General features: G+C 47.9%; 1 protein-coding gene across 3 annotated transcripts in view; it reads right to left on the reverse strand.

Annotated features, from left to right (window-relative positions):
• The window catches only part of LOC115092811 (disintegrin and metalloproteinase domain-containing protein 9-like), a 501,882-nt gene that overhangs the window by 345,623 nt on the left and 138,025 nt on the right, over positions 1-18,234 (reverse strand). For 2 of the 3 annotated variants that reach the window (XR_003857086.1, XM_029604140.1), the window contains exon 8: positions 1,052-1,123. The exons of the other annotated variant lie outside the window; for it this stretch is intronic. Coding sequence is in view for 1 of the 2 variants with exons in the window: in XM_029604140.1 (XP_029460000.1) it covers positions 1,052-1,123 (72 nt within the window). In the remaining variant the exon portion in view is untranslated. The remainder of the gene's footprint in view (positions 1-1,051; positions 1,124-18,234) is intronic. 3 annotated transcript variants of the gene reach the window in all.

Below are 18,234 nucleotides of genomic sequence, written 5' to 3' on the forward strand. Positions count from 1 at the left end.
GGTCACTTCACACTGAAGAAATTCATCAATAACATACTAAAAGACAGCTTCTTTAAACTCCACACACTAAAAAAACTTAAACCCTTACTTCATCCCCCTGATTTCCGTACAGTGCTTCAAACCACCATCTTCGCCAAAACCAATTACTGCAATTCCCTACTCCTCGGCCTACCCAACAACGCCATCCATCCCATTCAAATTTTGCAAAACACAACAGCCCGGATCTTGACCAACCTACGCAGACATGACCATATTACACCTGTTCTAAAAGATCTACATTGGCTCCCAATAGCATCCCGCATACAATATAAGGCTCTCTCTCTCATCCACAAGGCCTTACACAATCCCGAAATGAACTGGTTTAATGATTCCTTCCGCTTACACCAGTCTAATAAGCCCACTAGACACGCACATCTCGCTACCATGCCTATCCCTTCTCCTAAACTCTACAAACTAACTTCCACGAGAGCCCGCGCACTATCGATCGCCGGGCCGACCCTCTGGAATACAATGCCAGTCGAATTACGGCAAGAGGAATGCCTTAAATCTTTCAAGCGAAAGCTCAAGACCTGGCTCTTTGCTAAAGCATACACCTAATTTTCCCTCTCCCTCTCCACTGTCCCTCTCCACGGTCCCTCACTACTCTCTCATCTTTCCCCTCTCCTTCCTCTTTCTCCCCTCTCCTCTCTCCACTCCACTTTCTCTCTTCCTAGTCCCCCTAAATTCATACCTCTTAGTGTCTCCAATTACTGTACATATGTATATAATTGCAAAGCTTGTTTACAATTTAATGCAAACATTCCCCCTATATCTCCCTCCCTCATTTAATCCCTTGTTAATATGTTTTACTTGTTCGATGTAAAGCGCCATGCTTGGCGTCTGTTTGCGTTACACTGTGAACCGATGTGATATCCTGGATGAATGTCGGTATATATAAAAAAAAAAATTAAATAAATAAATAAATAAATACAACAGCAAGCTAAGTTTAGAAATAAGAAGAAACAGTTTCTCTCATTAAATAAGACCAGAATACAAAGAAACTGCAACTTACTGAGTCAATGCGATTCACAATGTTGATAATCTGCGCTACCACACCAGAGTCCTTTCTTTTTGAGAAGATATACTATACAAAACCACAAATCAAACATTATCACTCAATGAAAATGCCTGAAAATTAATTTGACACAGACATGATTTTATGAATTTCTATAATGTTTATTAATAAACAGACATTAACAGCTTGATTTTCAAAACTACTTATGCATCTAAAACCCTGTTTATGCATGTACATGATGTTTGGAAAATCAATCATGGCCCAATATTCATAAAAGTATGCACATAAGTTGGTTTCATGTGTACTTATATATGTATTACAGAGAGGCATTCTGGGAGCATGTATGTCAGCACAGATTCCGTGCATACATGGGAATTTTCAAAGCAGACGTATGCATACAAGCTCACTTTGAAATTCGACTTAAAGTCCGTATGTACTTTGTACACGCAAACTTTAGTACTACAAGGGCTGATGAAAATTACCCTTAAAAAAAAAAAAAATAAAGCACTAGGTTGAAAAATCAAAGTTTGATAGTTGGTATTCCAGCTTATATGTTTTGCCAGTCATGGATATAAGTAGGCCATAAGTGAGCAGTAGTGAACTAAGAACAGTAAAGGAAGAAAATTGATGATTCAACCAAGAAATGAAAGATGTTTCTAGTAAATATTTAGGAAATACCATCTACTTCATTAGGCACTTCAGAGATCACACACCTGAAAGAATATATGAGAAAGCTCAGGCCATTAACTTTCAAGGATACACTGCTATTATGAAAATCTAATACATGCTATTTACCAGCTGCTCTATGTCAATGATTCTTACAGACCACCATTTGGAAATCAAAGGCAAAAAAAAAAACCGTGTAAAACAGATAAAACTACACATTATAACAAATGTGAATACATTAGCCGCTTTAAGGTAGTGATCTTTGTGTGGCTCCATATAAAGCATATCACAAGTTGCCTGTAGGAATTTGATGCTTTCATTAGCCTACGCTGTACATCTGAAATCCATACAAGTGGAAGGACTCTACCGACCAATGTACTTAACATTCAATAAACCTGGAGCTTTTCCACTTGGTGACAATTCCTTCTCACATTTTGTTTTAATGAATTTCAAGAGTTGGACTTAGCTGATATTTTTCAGATCCTATCTCAGCTAAAACTGATTACCCATCATTTTGATCTTTGCCCATCTCACATGATAAAAATAGTTTCAGGTAGTGCATTCACATAAGTTATGGACCTAATTATTTTTAAAACCAGATGTGTCTCCTGCTGCTTTAAAAAAATGTTGTTATAGGTTCTTTTTTTTTTTTAATATTGTTAGGACCTTACAAACTGAAAACTATAGACTGATTTCTCATCTCCCTTCCTGACAAAAAATTCAGAACAAGTACTGGTGAATAAACTGCAAAATATTTTTTTTACAATCTGGTTACCTTTATATATTTCAATCTGATTTTAAGGTCAGACACAGCACAGAGACTATGCTAGCTGCTGTGACAGGTATGGATTTACATTTGTTTTCATTCCTTTCAGGAGTTTCTGACTGTAAATTTTACACAAACATAAAATTCAATTTTATGCATGTAAATGCTGTCTAATGCAGAAACTACCTAAACCAATCAACCCCCCTCCCCTTGAATATGAATGTGTGAACTAAACAAAAAATGTGTTGAGCGTGTCCCTAGTGACAAACTTATTTTTGAAGATTTATGCACTCATCTGGATAAATGGGATTCTGATCTACTGAACCTTTTGGCTCTAACAGCCGCATTTGATACGGTTGACTACCTAATGTTCCACAAAAGGTTAAAATAAGACTAGGTGGTATGGCCCATAATTCATTTTATTCCTTTCTTATAGGCTGCTTGCAGAAAAAATCTTGAATGTGTAATTCCTTAATGTTCCTTTCTGTCCCCAGTTATTTTTATTTATATGTATCCTTTATGTGTGACTCTGCAGAAACATCAGGTGAGCTATCACTTGTAAGCAGATGTTCAAAGCTATCTTTCAGTGAATAAGGATTATACTGAAGTCATTAAGGTCATTCACTGTTTAAAGGAAGTATCCAATAGGCTGCTTGTAAATATATTTAATTTGAACCTTAGTAAAACTGAACTGTACTGCTAAGAAGCATGGGGGCTAAAGATTTAAATGTTTTGCCTGTGATGGAGGGGCTCTCTTACACTTGTAGAATAGGCTGGTAGTTTGGGGGTCCTATTTCACTTGATACTGAATTTGAAGTCTCAGCTGTGGACAGTGACCAAGTCTGCCTTTTTTAAACTGCGTTTGAGCCATCAGCTCCATCCTTTCCTGCTGGATCCCAATTTTAAGCTGGTTATGCACACACTAGTTATAACTACACTGGATTAACAGGATGCTGGGCTTGATGGACCCTTGGTCTGACCCAGCATGTCAATTTCTTATGTTCCTCTTGTTGCATTGTGGCAAAAGAAAATGCTGTCTTTAATGCAAATTGAGCCAAAAGATATGCATTTTCTGGTACATAGGAACTGTATAAATGCTTGGGGGAGTATTTTTTTTTATTTACTGCCAGAAAGTAGTAAAGTTTCTCTTTGTGAAATTGGCTACTCTCCAGAGTAGGTTTAAAGCAGTAGATGTGGGCGACTATTCTGGCTCAGGATAGGGATGAGTAATCAAGGCTGTATGAGTGAGAGTGTGGGTAATGGCTGTGGGGATTTGGAGGATATTGTGAGGGGCGGAGAATGTATTGTAAACGATATGTCATGACTTAAACTTTTGTATAATGCTGAAGACCAATTGTACATTGTTCTTAGTATGTAATTTTTGACATGTCTTATGTTTGTTGGTGTATTAGTTCAAAATGCTAATAAAAAAGGTTTTGAAAAATAACTACACTGGATTATTGTAAAAGCCTCTATGTGAGCTGCCAATTAGGTTAACCCTGAAATTACGATTGTACAGTGTTGCGTCAGTCGGTCTCAGATGGCTTCGACCTCTGTGCCTCACCTTTCTCTCTGCTCTCCCCGCTAGCCTTGGGAAGATGGCTACCGCCATGTCTGCATGCTGCTCTCTCCGGCGTCCCCGGAACAGCAATGGCAAACCTATGCGCCATGTTTCTCCTGAGGGCCTCCTAGGGTGCGCGCGCGCGCATGCCACCCACGTCTTTATCCACGTCATGGCGGGAACCTCCACGTCGGAGGCGTCCCCCTCGAGTGACATCACGCCATCTGGGTATTTAGCCTGCCCTTCGTTTGCTAACAAATCGAATTAGCAAGGATTGCAATGCCTCCGGTCTGAGTTACTCTGCCACTTCCATGCTGCCGCTGGACGCTCTCTCTGCCCTTCGGGGAATTTCTCTAACCTGGGTACCCGCTCCTCGGGGGCCCTTTGCTTTTTTTCAGGTGCCTATTTGGGATCAGGTACTCGCTCCTCGAGGGCCTGCTCTCCCTGCCTCGGTGCCTGTAATCCAACTACTTCTGCCAGCTGGGATCTCCATCTATACAGCTACCATCTTAGGCCTGGATTTATCAAAATGCGATAAGTATCGCATGCGATAGCAAAAGGGGCATGGTTTATGCTAATAGTTTATCGCAATTTGTGCTAATTACCTATGTGAAGAGCTAAGTTAGCGCAAATTGCAATAATGTTTTCAAAGTTTGCGATAAGTGCCAGACCTGTTGCATTTCCTGCATACAACCACTGGGGGATGAGGGAGAGAGAGAGAGAGAGAGAGAGACAGACTAGCTATGAGGTCCTCTCGCTAGATAGGTATTTGTATCCCTATGGGAGGCCCACCTAGTAACTGGAGGTTAGGTTTAGGTATTAGTGTAGGGGGTTAGGGGCCACTTTGACATTCAACGTGAGACATACGAACAGAACAGTGGTCTCTTGTGAAGATTTGATGACCTTCGGAGTGAGGAAACTCACTCCAAGATGATATTTGTGCAAGGTTCTCTCAACCTAGCTTGATGGACACTACCTGGGTAACAGTCCTTTCGGGAGACTGCGCTAACACTGTAACACAAGATATCGCACAGATTAACGCTACTGAAAAAGGTGTCGTTAAAATCAGCGTTAAGTCTGTGCAATAGCACTTCGCAGACTGGCAAACCCAGACCACTCCCGCCCCTAACTCCTCCTCTTTTTCAGATTTGCATCGCACCATATGATATGGTGCAATCGCATGCGTTAAAGGTGTTTTCGCATGCGATAAGCCCTTAACGCATGCGAAAACGCCTTAGCGCATTTTGATAAATGACCCCCTTAGTGAGTAATCTAACCTTTGTCAGTCTGTCTCATCTACTGCTCAACATTGGGAACCTGCATTGGTATTGCTATATTTCATTGCTGCTTTTTGCCAATTCCTTTTACTTTTTGGAATGGTTAGTTGGTCTTAATGAGGGTTAAGTCCTTTGCTGAATATATCTTCTTTTCAGGCGGTGATCCAAGCTTATTTCATTCCATTAGATTACTGTAATGCCTTTTTTATTGTTGTGCTCCGCGATCGTGGGACGCCACGACCGTGCTCCCCTACCTCCTCCGCGGCAGCGGTCCGCCACGACAACCTCGGGGAACCCTGGACGGCTCCCCGGCCTGACCGCGGGGCAGAGGGCCGTCCCTGCTCTGCTCCCGCACCGTCCTTGCAGCCCTTCCTCTGCGGAGGGAATCAAAGATGGCCGTCGCCATCCTTAGGCGCGAGGCCGCGCCCCTTCATTAGAATTAAAGGGACCTAATCCCTTTAATTCACCACAGCTGTTCCTTAGGAGCCTGAGCAGAGGAAGTATATAAGGAGACTTCCTCTGCTCATTCCCTGATTCAGCAACGTCCCATCGCTGTCTAGTCTGCTTGCCTCGGCGAGTTCCTTGTACTTGGACGCTGGTTCCTGTTTTCGTCTTGATGTTCCTGGTTCCTGACTTCGCATTGGCTTACGGTGATTCTCTGGTTCCTGACTTCGGATTGGCTGATGGTGATTCTCTGGTTCCTGACCTTGGCTTGGCAAGCGGTGATTCTCTGGCACTCGACTTTGGACTGGTGCGTGTTAACCCTCTGGTACTCGACCTAGGACTTCTCCAAGACTCAGTCTCCAAGGGCCCACCTAAGTCCCAGCGGCCCGGGTCCCTACGGGCTCCTCCTGGAGGGACCGCGGGCTTCCAGGGCGAAGCTCCAGTTGGCCTTTGCACCGTTGCCTGACCTCCCGAGGTCCACCTAAGTCCCAGCTGTCGCGTCCCTACTGGCTCCTCCCGGGGGGACCGCAGACCACCAGTGGTGAAGACACAGCACCTCGTCTCGACTCTTCATCGCCCCCGGATTCACCTCAGTCTCCAGTTCCAAGGGTCAACTGGTCCTGCCTCCTGTTCGGCCTCGCCACCCGACGAGAGAGCCTACGGACCCTCCGAAAGGTATTCCATCCTCTCGTCGGCCAAGGGTTCACAAGCCTGAGCATAACAGATTGCCGAGTCCATGGACCCGGCGGAGGCATCCACCCACCAGGCCATTCCGGGAATGGCCCAGCGCCTAAAGGATCAGCAACAGACCCTCGATGCCTTAGTTTCAGGGGTGCAGAGCCTCACCCAATGCCTCGAGGCATTAGGGCCCATGAACCCTACGCTACCCTCTCCGCCTGGGGCTCAAGGAGGCCGCCCTACTCAGCCGCATGCCGTCCAGGACCCCAGGCCCGACCTGAGGCAAGGAGCCCCCACACAACTCCCGGCACCCTCTCGATACGCCGGAGATGCAAAGTTGTGCCGGGGATTCCTCAGCCAGTGCCAGGTCCGTTTTTCTTTGCTGCCTGCACAGTTTCCCAGCGACCTGGTCAAGACAAGCTACATTATGTCCCTACTTGACGGAAAGCCCCTGATCTGGGCCTCTCATCTGTGGGAGAGAAGAGACCCTGTCTTTGAAGACTTGGCTCTGTTTCTGTCCACCTTCCGACGGGTATTTGATGAGCCGATCTGTAAGCCCACTGCCGTTGCAGAATTACTTCGGTTGCGACAGGGAACTCGGACTGTGGCCGAATACGCAACCGAATTCCGCACCCTAGCCGCAGAGTTAAATTGGAGAGAAGATTGCCTCCATGGGATCTTCTTAGAAGGGCTATCCTCACGCCTGCAAAATGAACTGGCCGCGAAAGAACTGCCGGACAACCTCATTGGCATAATAGAACTAGCCAACCGCGTGGACCGTCGTATGCGACTTCGCCTTCTTGAGGTAAGGGCAGCGAGGAAGTCCCCGACCCCTCCTAGGAGCGCCTCAACCGTTCCACAAGCCCCCGCCGAGGAACCCATGGAATTGGGTCGCGGGAGAGTCTCTTCACAGGAGCTGCAACGGCGAAAGAGGGAAGGACTCTGTTTTTACTGTGGAGCAGCGGGTCATCGGATTGCAGTTTGTCCGACGCGGTCGGGAAACTCTTGGGCCTAGGACCAGAAGGGGGTCTCTTCCTGGGCCATACCTCCCCTGTACCCCCACTAATCCTGCCGGTGGCATTAACCGTGGCGGATGGAGAATTCCACACTCTGGCTTTGGTGGACTCCGGCGCCGGCGGGAATTTTGTCATGAAAGGCCTGGTAGAGCATTTAAAGATTCCTCAAGTCCCGCTGTCTTGTCCCTTGATCATCTCCTCAATCCAAGGGAAGCCTCTTCCAGAACGGGTGACACGCGCCACCATTCCTGTCCAGCTGAGGGCTGGGGTCCTGCATCGAGAACGGACGCCATTCTGTCCTGGAGTACTCCATCCACCCGATTGTCCTGGGACTTCCTTGGCTCCAGGAGCAAGAGCCCCAGTTCAATTGGAAGACCCTGCAGTTGGCCCGTTGGGGGCCGAATTGTCACGGCAATTGCCTCTAATCGGTGGTTCCAGCATCCTGCCCTATCGCTTCCATCACCCTCCCAGGCCTGCCAGCTCCATATGCCGCATACACAGATATGTTCTCAAAGCAGAAGGCTGAGACCCTTCCACCTCATCGCCCCTTCGACTGCGCCATCAACCTCCTCCCGGGCACGGAGCCTCCTCGTGGTCACACCTACGCCCTCTCGCCTGCCGAGACGCAGGCCATGAAGGAGTATATCAAAGAAAACTTAGAGAGAGGCTTCATCTGGAAGTCCAAATCCCTCGCAGGGGCTGGATTCTTCTTGTCGGGAAGAAGGACGGGACACTCCGCCCCTGCATAGACTACCGGGGCTTGAATGCGATAACGGTCAAGGACCGCTACCCTCTGCCACTCATCGCAGAGCTCTTTGACCGCTTGCAAGGGGCGAGGATCTTCTCCAAGCTGGACCTTCGAGGGGCTTACAACCTCATTCGAATCAAGGAGGGGGATGAATGGAAGACGGCATTCAACACCCGAGACGGTCACTATGAGTATTTGGTGATGCCGTTCGGGCTCTGTAATGCCCCTGCCGTATTTCAGAATACCATGAACGAGATCCTCCGCGACCTCTTGTACCAGTGCGTGGTCGTATACTTAGACGACATCTTGATCTTCTCCAAGGACTTAGCCTCCCACCAACACGTCGTCCAAGTTTTGCAACGCCTCAGGGAACATAAGTTATATGCAAAGCTCGAAAAGTGCCAGTTCGAGCAGGAGTCTCTCCCATTCCTGGGATATATAGTCTCCAGTCAGAGATTCCATATGGACCCACTAAAGCTAAAAGCCATTCAGGAATGGCCACAGCCTTCTGGACTGAAGGCACTCCAAAGGTTTTTGGGCTTCGCCAATTACTACCGCTCTTTCATTCCTCACTACGCCTCCATCTTGGCTCCTATGACGGCCCTGTCCCGAAAAGGCGCAGACGCCAAAAACTGGCCTCCGGAAGCAGAAGTCACCTTTTGTCGCCTCAAGGAGACATTCATGCAAAAACCCTGCCTCAGACACCCGGACCCGCAGCGGCTATTCTTTGTCGAGGTGGACGCATCCTCGTAGGGGCTGTGCTGAGTCAGGCCTCCGATGGCCATAAGCTACGTCCCTGTGCCTTCCTCTCCCGTCAGTTTTCGCTGGCAGAACGGAATTATGTCATCGGTGATAAGGAGCTCCTGGCCATCAAGGTGGCCTTAGAAGAGCACAAGGTGGCCTTAGAAGAGCACAAGAATCTAGAATACCTGCATCGGGCTCAGCAACTCAACCCACGACAAGCCTGTTGGGCCCTGTTCTTTACCCGTTTCAATTTCATCCTCAGGTACAGACCGGCCGGGAAGAATGTGAAGGCCGATGCCTTGTCACGGGTGTTTGAGTCTATGGAGGAGTCCGAGAAGTCACAGTTTATAATTGAGCCATCCCGTATCATAGAAACATAGAAATGACGGCAGAAGAAGACCAAACGGCCCATCAAGTCTGCCCAGCAAGCTACGCACTTTATCCATTTTTTTTTTCCCTTTTTCTCTCTCCCACCTGTTACTATTGGCTTCCAGTACCCTCCAGCCCTAATTCCCCGCCACCCAATTTAGAGAGCAGCTCTGTATCTGCATCCAAGTGACATCCAGCTCAATTAGGGGTAGCAACCTATCATGTTGTCGGCCACCACGACCATCCCACCCGGGAAGACACTCGTTCCGCCGCGTTGGCGGAAATAAGCCTTGGCCTGGGCTCACGACTCACGTTGTTCCGGTCACCCTGGACAATCCCGGACATTACACACCCTGCGCTGGTACTACTGGTGGCCAAGGATGAATAAAGACATCCGGGCGTATGTGGAGTCCTGCCAGTCGTGTGCCCGCCACAAGAGGATCCCTGGAGCAGTTCTGGGCTTACTCCAACCCTTACCGGCGCCCTTGGAACCCTGGACCCATGTGGCAACAGATTTCGTGGTGGATCTGCCTCGATCCAGCAGCAACACCGTGATCTGGGTGGTCGTCGACCGTTTCAGTAAAATGGCGCAATTTGTACCATTGCCAGGATTGCCGTCTGCACCACAGCTGGCCCAGCTGTTCGTCCAGGATATCTTCCGGCTACACGGCCTGCCTCAAAGTATTCTGTCAGATCGAGGGCCTCAGTTCACGGCCAAATTCTGGAGGGCCCTCTGTCAAAAATTCGACGTCACCTTGGATTACACATCAGGCTATCATCCTCAGACCAATGGCCTCGCGGCGAGAACCAACTAAACATTGAAGCAGTTCCTCCGCATCTACGTCAATGAAAAGCAAGATGACTGGGCTAGCCTGTTACCATGGGCCGAATTCGCTCTCAACTCCCATATCACCGTGGCTACGGGTCCCTGTTCCAAATCGTGTATGGAAAACAGCCACGCCCGCCTCTGCCCGTGCCCATCACAGTGCCATCTCCAGTAGCCCAGCTCTCTGCGGAAGAACTACACCGCCTGTGGGTATCCACACAACGCGCCCTGATCAAGGCCAGTCAGGCGGCAAAAAGGTATGCGGACCAACGGAGAAGACCTTACTCACCTCTTAGACCGGGCCAAAAGGTCTGGCTAAGTACACAGTTCATCCGTCTGAAGCTGCCATCATCGCGATTGGCCCCGCGATTCATTGGGCCGTTTCCCATCATCTGGCAGGTGGGGACGGTCTCATATCAACTTCGTCTCCCCCCGTCTCTCAAGATACACAATACGTTCCACGTTTCCCTCTTAAAGCCTCTGGTATTGTCGTGGCCCTCCAGCACGCCTCCTACTCCTCAACCTGTCGCCTCTGAAGATGACCTCACCTACCAGGTCCGGGAGGTGTTAGATGTAAGAAAACATCACAAGAAATGGGAGTATCTATTAGCATGGGAGGGCTTCAGTCCCAAAGAGAACTCCTGGGAGCCACTGGCTAACATCCTGGATCGGAGTCTGTTGGATCAATTCCATAGAGACCATCCAACTAAACCCAGGCCTCCAGGGAGGTGCCCTAAAGAGGGGGGTACTGTTGTGCTCCGTGGTTGTGGGACGCCACGACTGCGCTCCCCTACCTCCTCCGCGGCGGCGGTCCGCCGCGACAACCTCGGGGAACCCCGGACCCGGGGCCCGGCTCAGCTCCCCGGCTTGACCACGGGGCAGAGGGCCCTCCCTGCTCTGCTCCCGCGCCGTCCTTGCAGCCCTTCCTCTGCGGAGGGAATCAAAGATGGCCGCCACCATCCTTAGGCGTGAGGCCACGCCCCTTCATTAGAATTAAAGGGACCTGATCCCTTTAATTCACCACAGCTGTTCCTTAGGAGCCTGAGCAGAGGAAGTATATAAGGAGACTTCCTCTGCTCATTCCCTGACTCGGCAACGTCCCATAGCTGTCTAGTCTGCTTGCCTCGGCGAGTTGCTTGTACTTGGACGCTGGTTCCTGTTTTCGTCTTGGTGTTCCTGGTTCCTGACTTCGGATTGGCTTACGGTGATTCTCTGGTTCCTGACTTCGGATTGGCTTACAGTGATTCTCTGGTTCCCGACTTCGGATTGGCTGACGGTGATTCTCTGGTTCCTGACCTTGGCTTGGCAAGCGATGATTCTCTGGCACTCGACTTTGGACTGGTGAGCATTGACCCTCTGGTACTCGACCTAGGACTTCTCCAAGACTCCGTCTCCAAGGGCCCACCTAAGTCCCAGCGGCCCAGGTCCCTACGGGCTCCTTCTGGGGGGACTGCGGGCTTCCAGGGCGAAGCTCCAGTTGGCCTTTGCACCGTTGCCTGACCTCCCGAGGTCCACCTAAGTCCCAGCGGTCGGGTCCCTACGGGCTCCTCCCGAGGGGACCGCAGACCACCAGTGGTGAAGACACAGCGCCTCGTCTCGACTCTTCATCGCCCCCGGATTCACCTCAGTCTCCAGTGCCAAGGGTCAACTGGTCCTGCCTCCTGTTCTGCCTTGCCACCCGACGAGAGAGCCTACGGACCCTCCAAAAGGTATTCCATCCTCTCGTCGGCCAAGGGTCCACAAGCCTGAGCATAACATTTATAGGATTACAAGAAAAATGTATCCTTTGTTTACAGATGATGCTGAAGAAGGCAACAAAGCTGGTCCATGGTTGTCTGCGAAGGGTTAGTGAGACTTTTTTGTTCCACCAGCATTGGCTCCTGATTAGATATCAGAACAATTAAAATTGAAGATCATAGTATTTAAGGCCTTAAAGGGTAAAGAAGCTGGTTATTTACAACAATGGTTGAGGAGCTATGTTCCTAAGAGGAGTTTAAGGTCAGTAAATAAGGTACAATTATAGGTTCCATCCTGGAGAGAGGTGTGCAATTTAGTTAACTGTAGGAGAGCATTTCCCAATAGGCCCTGAGCTATGGAATTCATCTCCATGGAGATTCATTTAGAAATTAATTACTTGGCCTTTACAAATATGGTAAAGACCAGGCTCTTTCCAACAGAGCTAACGAGGGGTTAAGTAGGAAGAAAAGCATGTTGATGAGGAAATGTCAGTTCTTTCTTTCTTCCTTTTTTCTTTACCTTGTTATGTTCGTGGACCCTTGGGCTGGTTAGGACAGAAGACGAAGTGCTGTAGAAGTCTAATTTAGTTGTCCCAACCAGGAGGCGGTTCGGAGGTTCGAAGCAGGCTGAGACCCAGGACAGGTGGAGCCCTATGCGACCAAGGACTCGGTACCCCGTGGACGGACGGATGAAGAGGGAGCTTGAAGATTGAAAAGTCTTCACCCTGGAAACCAGCGCTCTCCCGAGAGAAGCCCTTAAGAGCCTGGTCGCTGGGACTTAGGAGATTCACCCTGGAAGCCGAAGTCCCCCCAGGAGGAGCCCGTAGGGACCCGGCCGCTGGGACTTAGGCGACTCCTGAAGGAGAGGATGGTCCGGTTGCAGGCGCCTCCTGCAGGTCGTGGTTCCGGACGGCTGGCGCCTCCAGCAGGTCGTAGGTAATCCCGAAGTCGATCCCGGAGTCGAAGTCCAAGGGTGGTCCGCAGCCAGTCCAGGGGTCGGTATCCAGAGAGGTTCACAGCCGGTCCACTTGTCAAAGCCAGAACACGATCCAGAGCCAGTCCAAGGGGTCAGAGCCAGAACACGATCCAGAGCCAGTCCAAGGGGTCAGAGCCAGAACACGATCCAGAGCCAGTCCAAGGGGTCAGAGCCAGAAGAATCAACAGCAAGGGGAGCAGGCAGAAGCAGGACGAAGATAATCAGGAACGCAGCAACCACAGGCAACACCCAGGAACCTATTGCAAGGCATTGGAGGATCCTAGAAGCAGGACTCATATACCTGCAGGCATCTGACGTCATCCCCAGCTGTCCTGCTGATTTTCCCGCGCTGGCCCCTTTAAGGGGAGCTCCTCCCCGCGTGCGCGTGTCAGGGGGCGGGGCCAGCCGTGCCGAGTCGTCGACGTCTCTCCCGAGGAGGGAGAGACGTGCTGGAGGGCTTGCAGGCCCGAGGAAGCTCTGAAACGGCCTGGGCCGCCCCCGAGGTAGGTGGAGGGACCGGGGCACAGCCCGGGACCGCAACATACCTCTCATGTGCCTATAAGTAAAGAATCACCTGAGCTAAATGATTCTAAATTATCCCTATCAATTGAAAAGCAGATTGTTAATACAAACAAAAAACACACTTTGAAATTCTGTATGCCAATGCCAGAAGTCTAAGTAGTAAGATGGGAGAGTTAGAGTGTATAGCAGTGAATGATGAGATAGACCTGGTGGAAGGAGTGTATGCAATGGGACAGTGCTATACCAGGGTACAAATTATATCACAATGAAAGGGAGGATAAACTTGGTGGAGGGAAGGCGTTTTATGTACGGGAGGACATTGAGTTCAACAAGATGAAGATCATATAAGAGATTAAATGCACAGTAGAATTTTTATGGGTAGAAATCCCTTGTGTGTTACGTAAGAGTATAGCAATAGGAGTATATACTAGAGATGTGAATCGTGTGATCGATCGTCTTAACGATCGATTTCGGCTGGGAGGGGGAGGGAATCGGATCGTCGCAGTTTGGGTTTTTTAAATATCGTGTAAATCGTGTAAATCGAAAACCGGCAACCTAAAACATCCCTAAAACCCACCCCGACCCTTTAAAATAAATCCCCCACCCTCCCGAACCCCCCCAAAATGCCTTAAATTACCTGGGGTCCAGTGGGGGGGGGGAGGGCGGGAAAACCGGCACACTAAAACAACCCTAAAACCCACCCCGACCCTTTAAAATAAATCCCCCACCCTCCCGAACCCCCCCCAAAATGCCTTAAATTACCTGGGGTCCAGAGGAAGGGTCCCGGTGTGATCTTTTACTCTCGGACCTCCGTGCGTTGTAGAAATAGCGCCGGCGCCATTTTGTTTTTTTGTCCCCCGACGTCAGGAGCGTAGGAGATTGCTCCTGGACCCCCGCTGGACCCCCAGGGACTTTTGGCCAGCTTGGGGGGGCCTCCTGACCCCACAAGACTTGCCAAAAGTCCAGCAGGGGTCCAGAACGATCTCCTACCACGAATCGTTTTCCATACGGAAAATGGCGCCGGCCGTATGGCAACACGATTCGACTGCAGGAGGTCGTCCCGAACCCCCGCTGGACTTTTGGCAAGTCTTGTGGGGGTCAGGAGGCCCCCCCAAGCTGGCCAAAAGTCCCTGGGGGTCCGGCGGGGGTCCGGGAGCGATCTCCTACGCTCCTGCCGTCGGGGGACAAAAAAACAAAATGGCGCCGGCGCTACCTTTGCCGTCATATGACAGGTCAAACATAGCGCTGGCGCCATTTCTACAACGCACGGAGGTCCGAGAGTAAAAGATCACACCGGGACCCTTCCTCTAGACCCCAGGTAATTTAAGGCATTTTGGGGGGGGGGTTCGGGAGTGTGGGGGATTTATTTTAAAGGGTCGGGGTGGGTTTTAGAGTTGTTTTAGTGTGCCGGTTTTCCCGCCCTCCCCCTTCCCCTCCCCCTTCCCCCGATTTACGATTTTTTGACGATAAGTCGGGGGAATTGTTATTGTATCGCGGCTCTAACGATTTTTGACAATTTAAAATATATCGGACGATATTTTAAATCGTCAAAAAACGATTCACATCCCTAGTATATACCATCCACCTGGCCAAATTAATGAGACATACGATAAAATGCAAACAAAAATCAGGGAAGCTAATCAATTTGGCGGTGTAGTAATAATGGAAGATTTCAAATATCCCAACATTGACTGGGTAAATGTAACATCAGGACATGCTAGAAAGGTAAAGCTCCTAGATGGAATAAATGATTGCTTCATGGAGCAATTGGTTCAGGAACCAATAAGAAAGGGAGCTATTTTAGGTCCAATTCTTAGTGGAATGCAAGATTTGGTGAGAGAGGTAACGGTGGTGGGGCCACTTGGCAAAAGTGATCATAACATGATCAAATTTGAATTAATGACTGGAAGAAGGACAATATGTAAATCTAGAGCTCCAACATTAAACTTTCCAGAGCTAAACTTTGATAAAATGAGGAAAACAGAAAAAAAACTGAAAGGTTCAGCTGCAAAGGTTAAAAGTTTATAACAGGCAAGGACATTGTTTAAAAATACCGTCTTTAAGCATAGCCCAGATGTATTCCATGCATTAAAAAAGATAGAAAGTAAGCCAAACGATTACAGAGGTGAAAGACTATTTCAGCCAAAAAATGTCCTTCAAAAATTGGAGGAAGGGTCCATCTGAAGAAAATAGGAAAAAGCATAAGCACTGTCAAGTTAAATGTAAAACACTGATAAGACAGGCTAAAAGAGAATTTGAAATGAAGTTGGCCATAGATGCAAAGACTCATAATAAAAACTTTTTAAAATATATCCAAAGCAGGAAACCTGCATGAGAGTCGGTAGAACCGTTAGATGATCAAGGGGTCAAAGGGGCTCTTATGGAAAATAAGGCCACTGTGGAAAGAATAAATTAATTCTTTGCTTCAGAGTTTGCTAGTAAGGATGCTGGGGAGATACCGGTTCCAGAGACTGTTACCAAATCATGGTGAACCTGGAAGATGTAGTAGGCAAGATTGATAAACTAGAGAAGCAAATCACCTAGATCAGACGGTATACATCCCAGAGTTCTGAAAGAACTCAAAAATGAAATTTCAGATCCATGAGTAAAAATTTGTAACCTAACATTAAAGCAGTATATTGTACCTGAAAACTGGAAGTGGCCAATGTAACCCTGATATTTATAAAGGGTCTGAGGAGTAATCTGGAAAACTGTAGACCTGTGAGCCTGACTTCAGTACCAGGAAAAATAGTGGAAACTATTCTAAAGAACAAAATCACAGAACATATAGAAAGACATGGTTTAATGGAACACAGCCAGCATGGATTAACCTAAGGGAAGTCTTGCCTCATAAATCTTCTACATTTTTTGAAGCGGTTAACAGACAAGTGGATAAAGGTGAACCAGAAGATGTTGTGTATTTGGCTTTTCAAGAAGGCATTTGACAAGTCACTCATGAGAGGCTTCTAAGAAAACTAAAAAGTCATGAGATAGGAGGCAATATCCTTTCGTGGATTGCAAACTAGTTAAAACACAGGAAACATGGAGTAGGATTAAATTTTCAATTTTCTCAATGGAAAAAGGTAAACAGTGGAGTGCCTCAGAGATCTTACTTGGACTAGTAATTTTCAATGTATTTATAAATGATCTGGAAAGGGATACAACAAGTGAGCTGATCAAATTTGCAGATATAAAATTATTCAAAATAGTTAAATCACATGTGTATTGTGAAGGAGGACCTTGTGAGACAGGAAGATTGTGCGTCCAAATGGCAGATGAAATTTAATGTGGACAAATTCAAGATGATGCATGTAGGGAAAAATAACTTATACTGTAGGTTCTATATTAGGAGTTACCACCCAGGAAAAAGATCTAGGCATCAAAGTGAATAATACATTGAAATCATCAGTTCAGTGAGCTGCGATGGTCAAAGAAGCAATGTTAGGGATTATTAGGAAAGGGATGGCGAATAAAACAGTGAATATCATAATGCCTCGGTATCACTCCATGGTAAGACCGCACCTTGAGTACTGTGTGCAGTTCGGGTTGACACATCTCAAAAAAGATATAGTTGCACTAGAGAAGATACAGAGAAGGGTGACCAAAATGATAAAGGGGATGGAATGGCTCCCCCTATGAGGAAAGGCTAAAGGGATTAGTGCTGTTCAGCTTGGAGAAGAGACAGCTGAGAGGAGATCACGAGAGGGCAAGAACGGTTAAATACAAATTGATTATTTAGTCTTTCAGATAATAGAAGGACTAGGGGGCACTCCATGAAGTCAGCAAGTAGCACATTTAAAACTAACAGAAAATTATTTTTCAGTCAATGCATAATTAAGCTCTGAAATTCTTTGCTGGAGGACGTGGTTAAAGGTTTGGATAAGTTCTCGGAGAAGTCAATAAACTGCTATTAAACAAGCTGACTTAAGGGTAGATTTTAAAACGTGTGTGCTTGCTACCTGGCACGCGCACATGGATGCGCCGATTTTATAACATGCGTGCACCAGCACGCGCATGCTATGAAATACGTGGGCCATGCGCATATGTGTGGGCGGCACGCAAGGGGGGGTAAAAATATGCAAAGTCGTGCAGTGACGAGATCGGGGCTCCCCCATTTCCTCCAATTTAGGATTGGACTGGGAGGGAACTTTCCTACCCCCTACCCTAACCTCCCTTCCCCTCTCCTCCCCACCCTCTAAATTGGCTTTTTTCTTTTGTTTTACCTTTTCTTCGACAAGTTACTTCAGGACCCAACCTGAAGCAACTTGCGCGCGCCGGCAGCCGACTGCATTCGAAGCTCTGGGACAACAATGAATGGCGTTGCCCCGGCCTACCCCGCTTCGCCCCCTGCCTCCCCTCCCCACCCCCGTGACTGCCACTTCATAGAGGCCTGGCTCTTGTGCACATAACGGGAGTTACGCGCATGGCCAGGCCTCTTCTAAAATATGCGCAGCGCACGCAATGCCCAGCCGCGCACATTGCCCCCGTTTTTTATGAGTGGGTGAATTTTAAAATCAGCCTGTTAGGGAATAGCCAATGCTATTACTGGCATTAGTAGCATGGGATTTATTTAATGTTTTGGTACTTACCAGGTTGCAACCTGGATTGGCCACTGTTGGAAACAGGATGCTGCGCTTGATGGACCGTCGATCTGACCTAATATTGCAACTTATGTTCTTATGTTAATGTGTATATGACTAGGGAAAAATGTGGGAAGATTGTCATTACTGCTTCAGGGCAGACTGGGAGGGTAGGTTTTTTTATTCTGGTGCTGTATGTGAGTAATAAATGAAATGAAATTTTATAACAGCCTCTGAAATTACTTCAGCCTTAATATTCAAAGTGGACTTA

The sequence above is a fragment of the Rhinatrema bivittatum genome, chromosome 5, assembly GCF_901001135.1.
Source record: "Rhinatrema bivittatum chromosome 5, aRhiBiv1.1, whole genome shotgun sequence".
Taxonomy (NCBI): Eukaryota; Metazoa; Chordata; class Amphibia; order Gymnophiona; family Rhinatrematidae; genus Rhinatrema; species Rhinatrema bivittatum.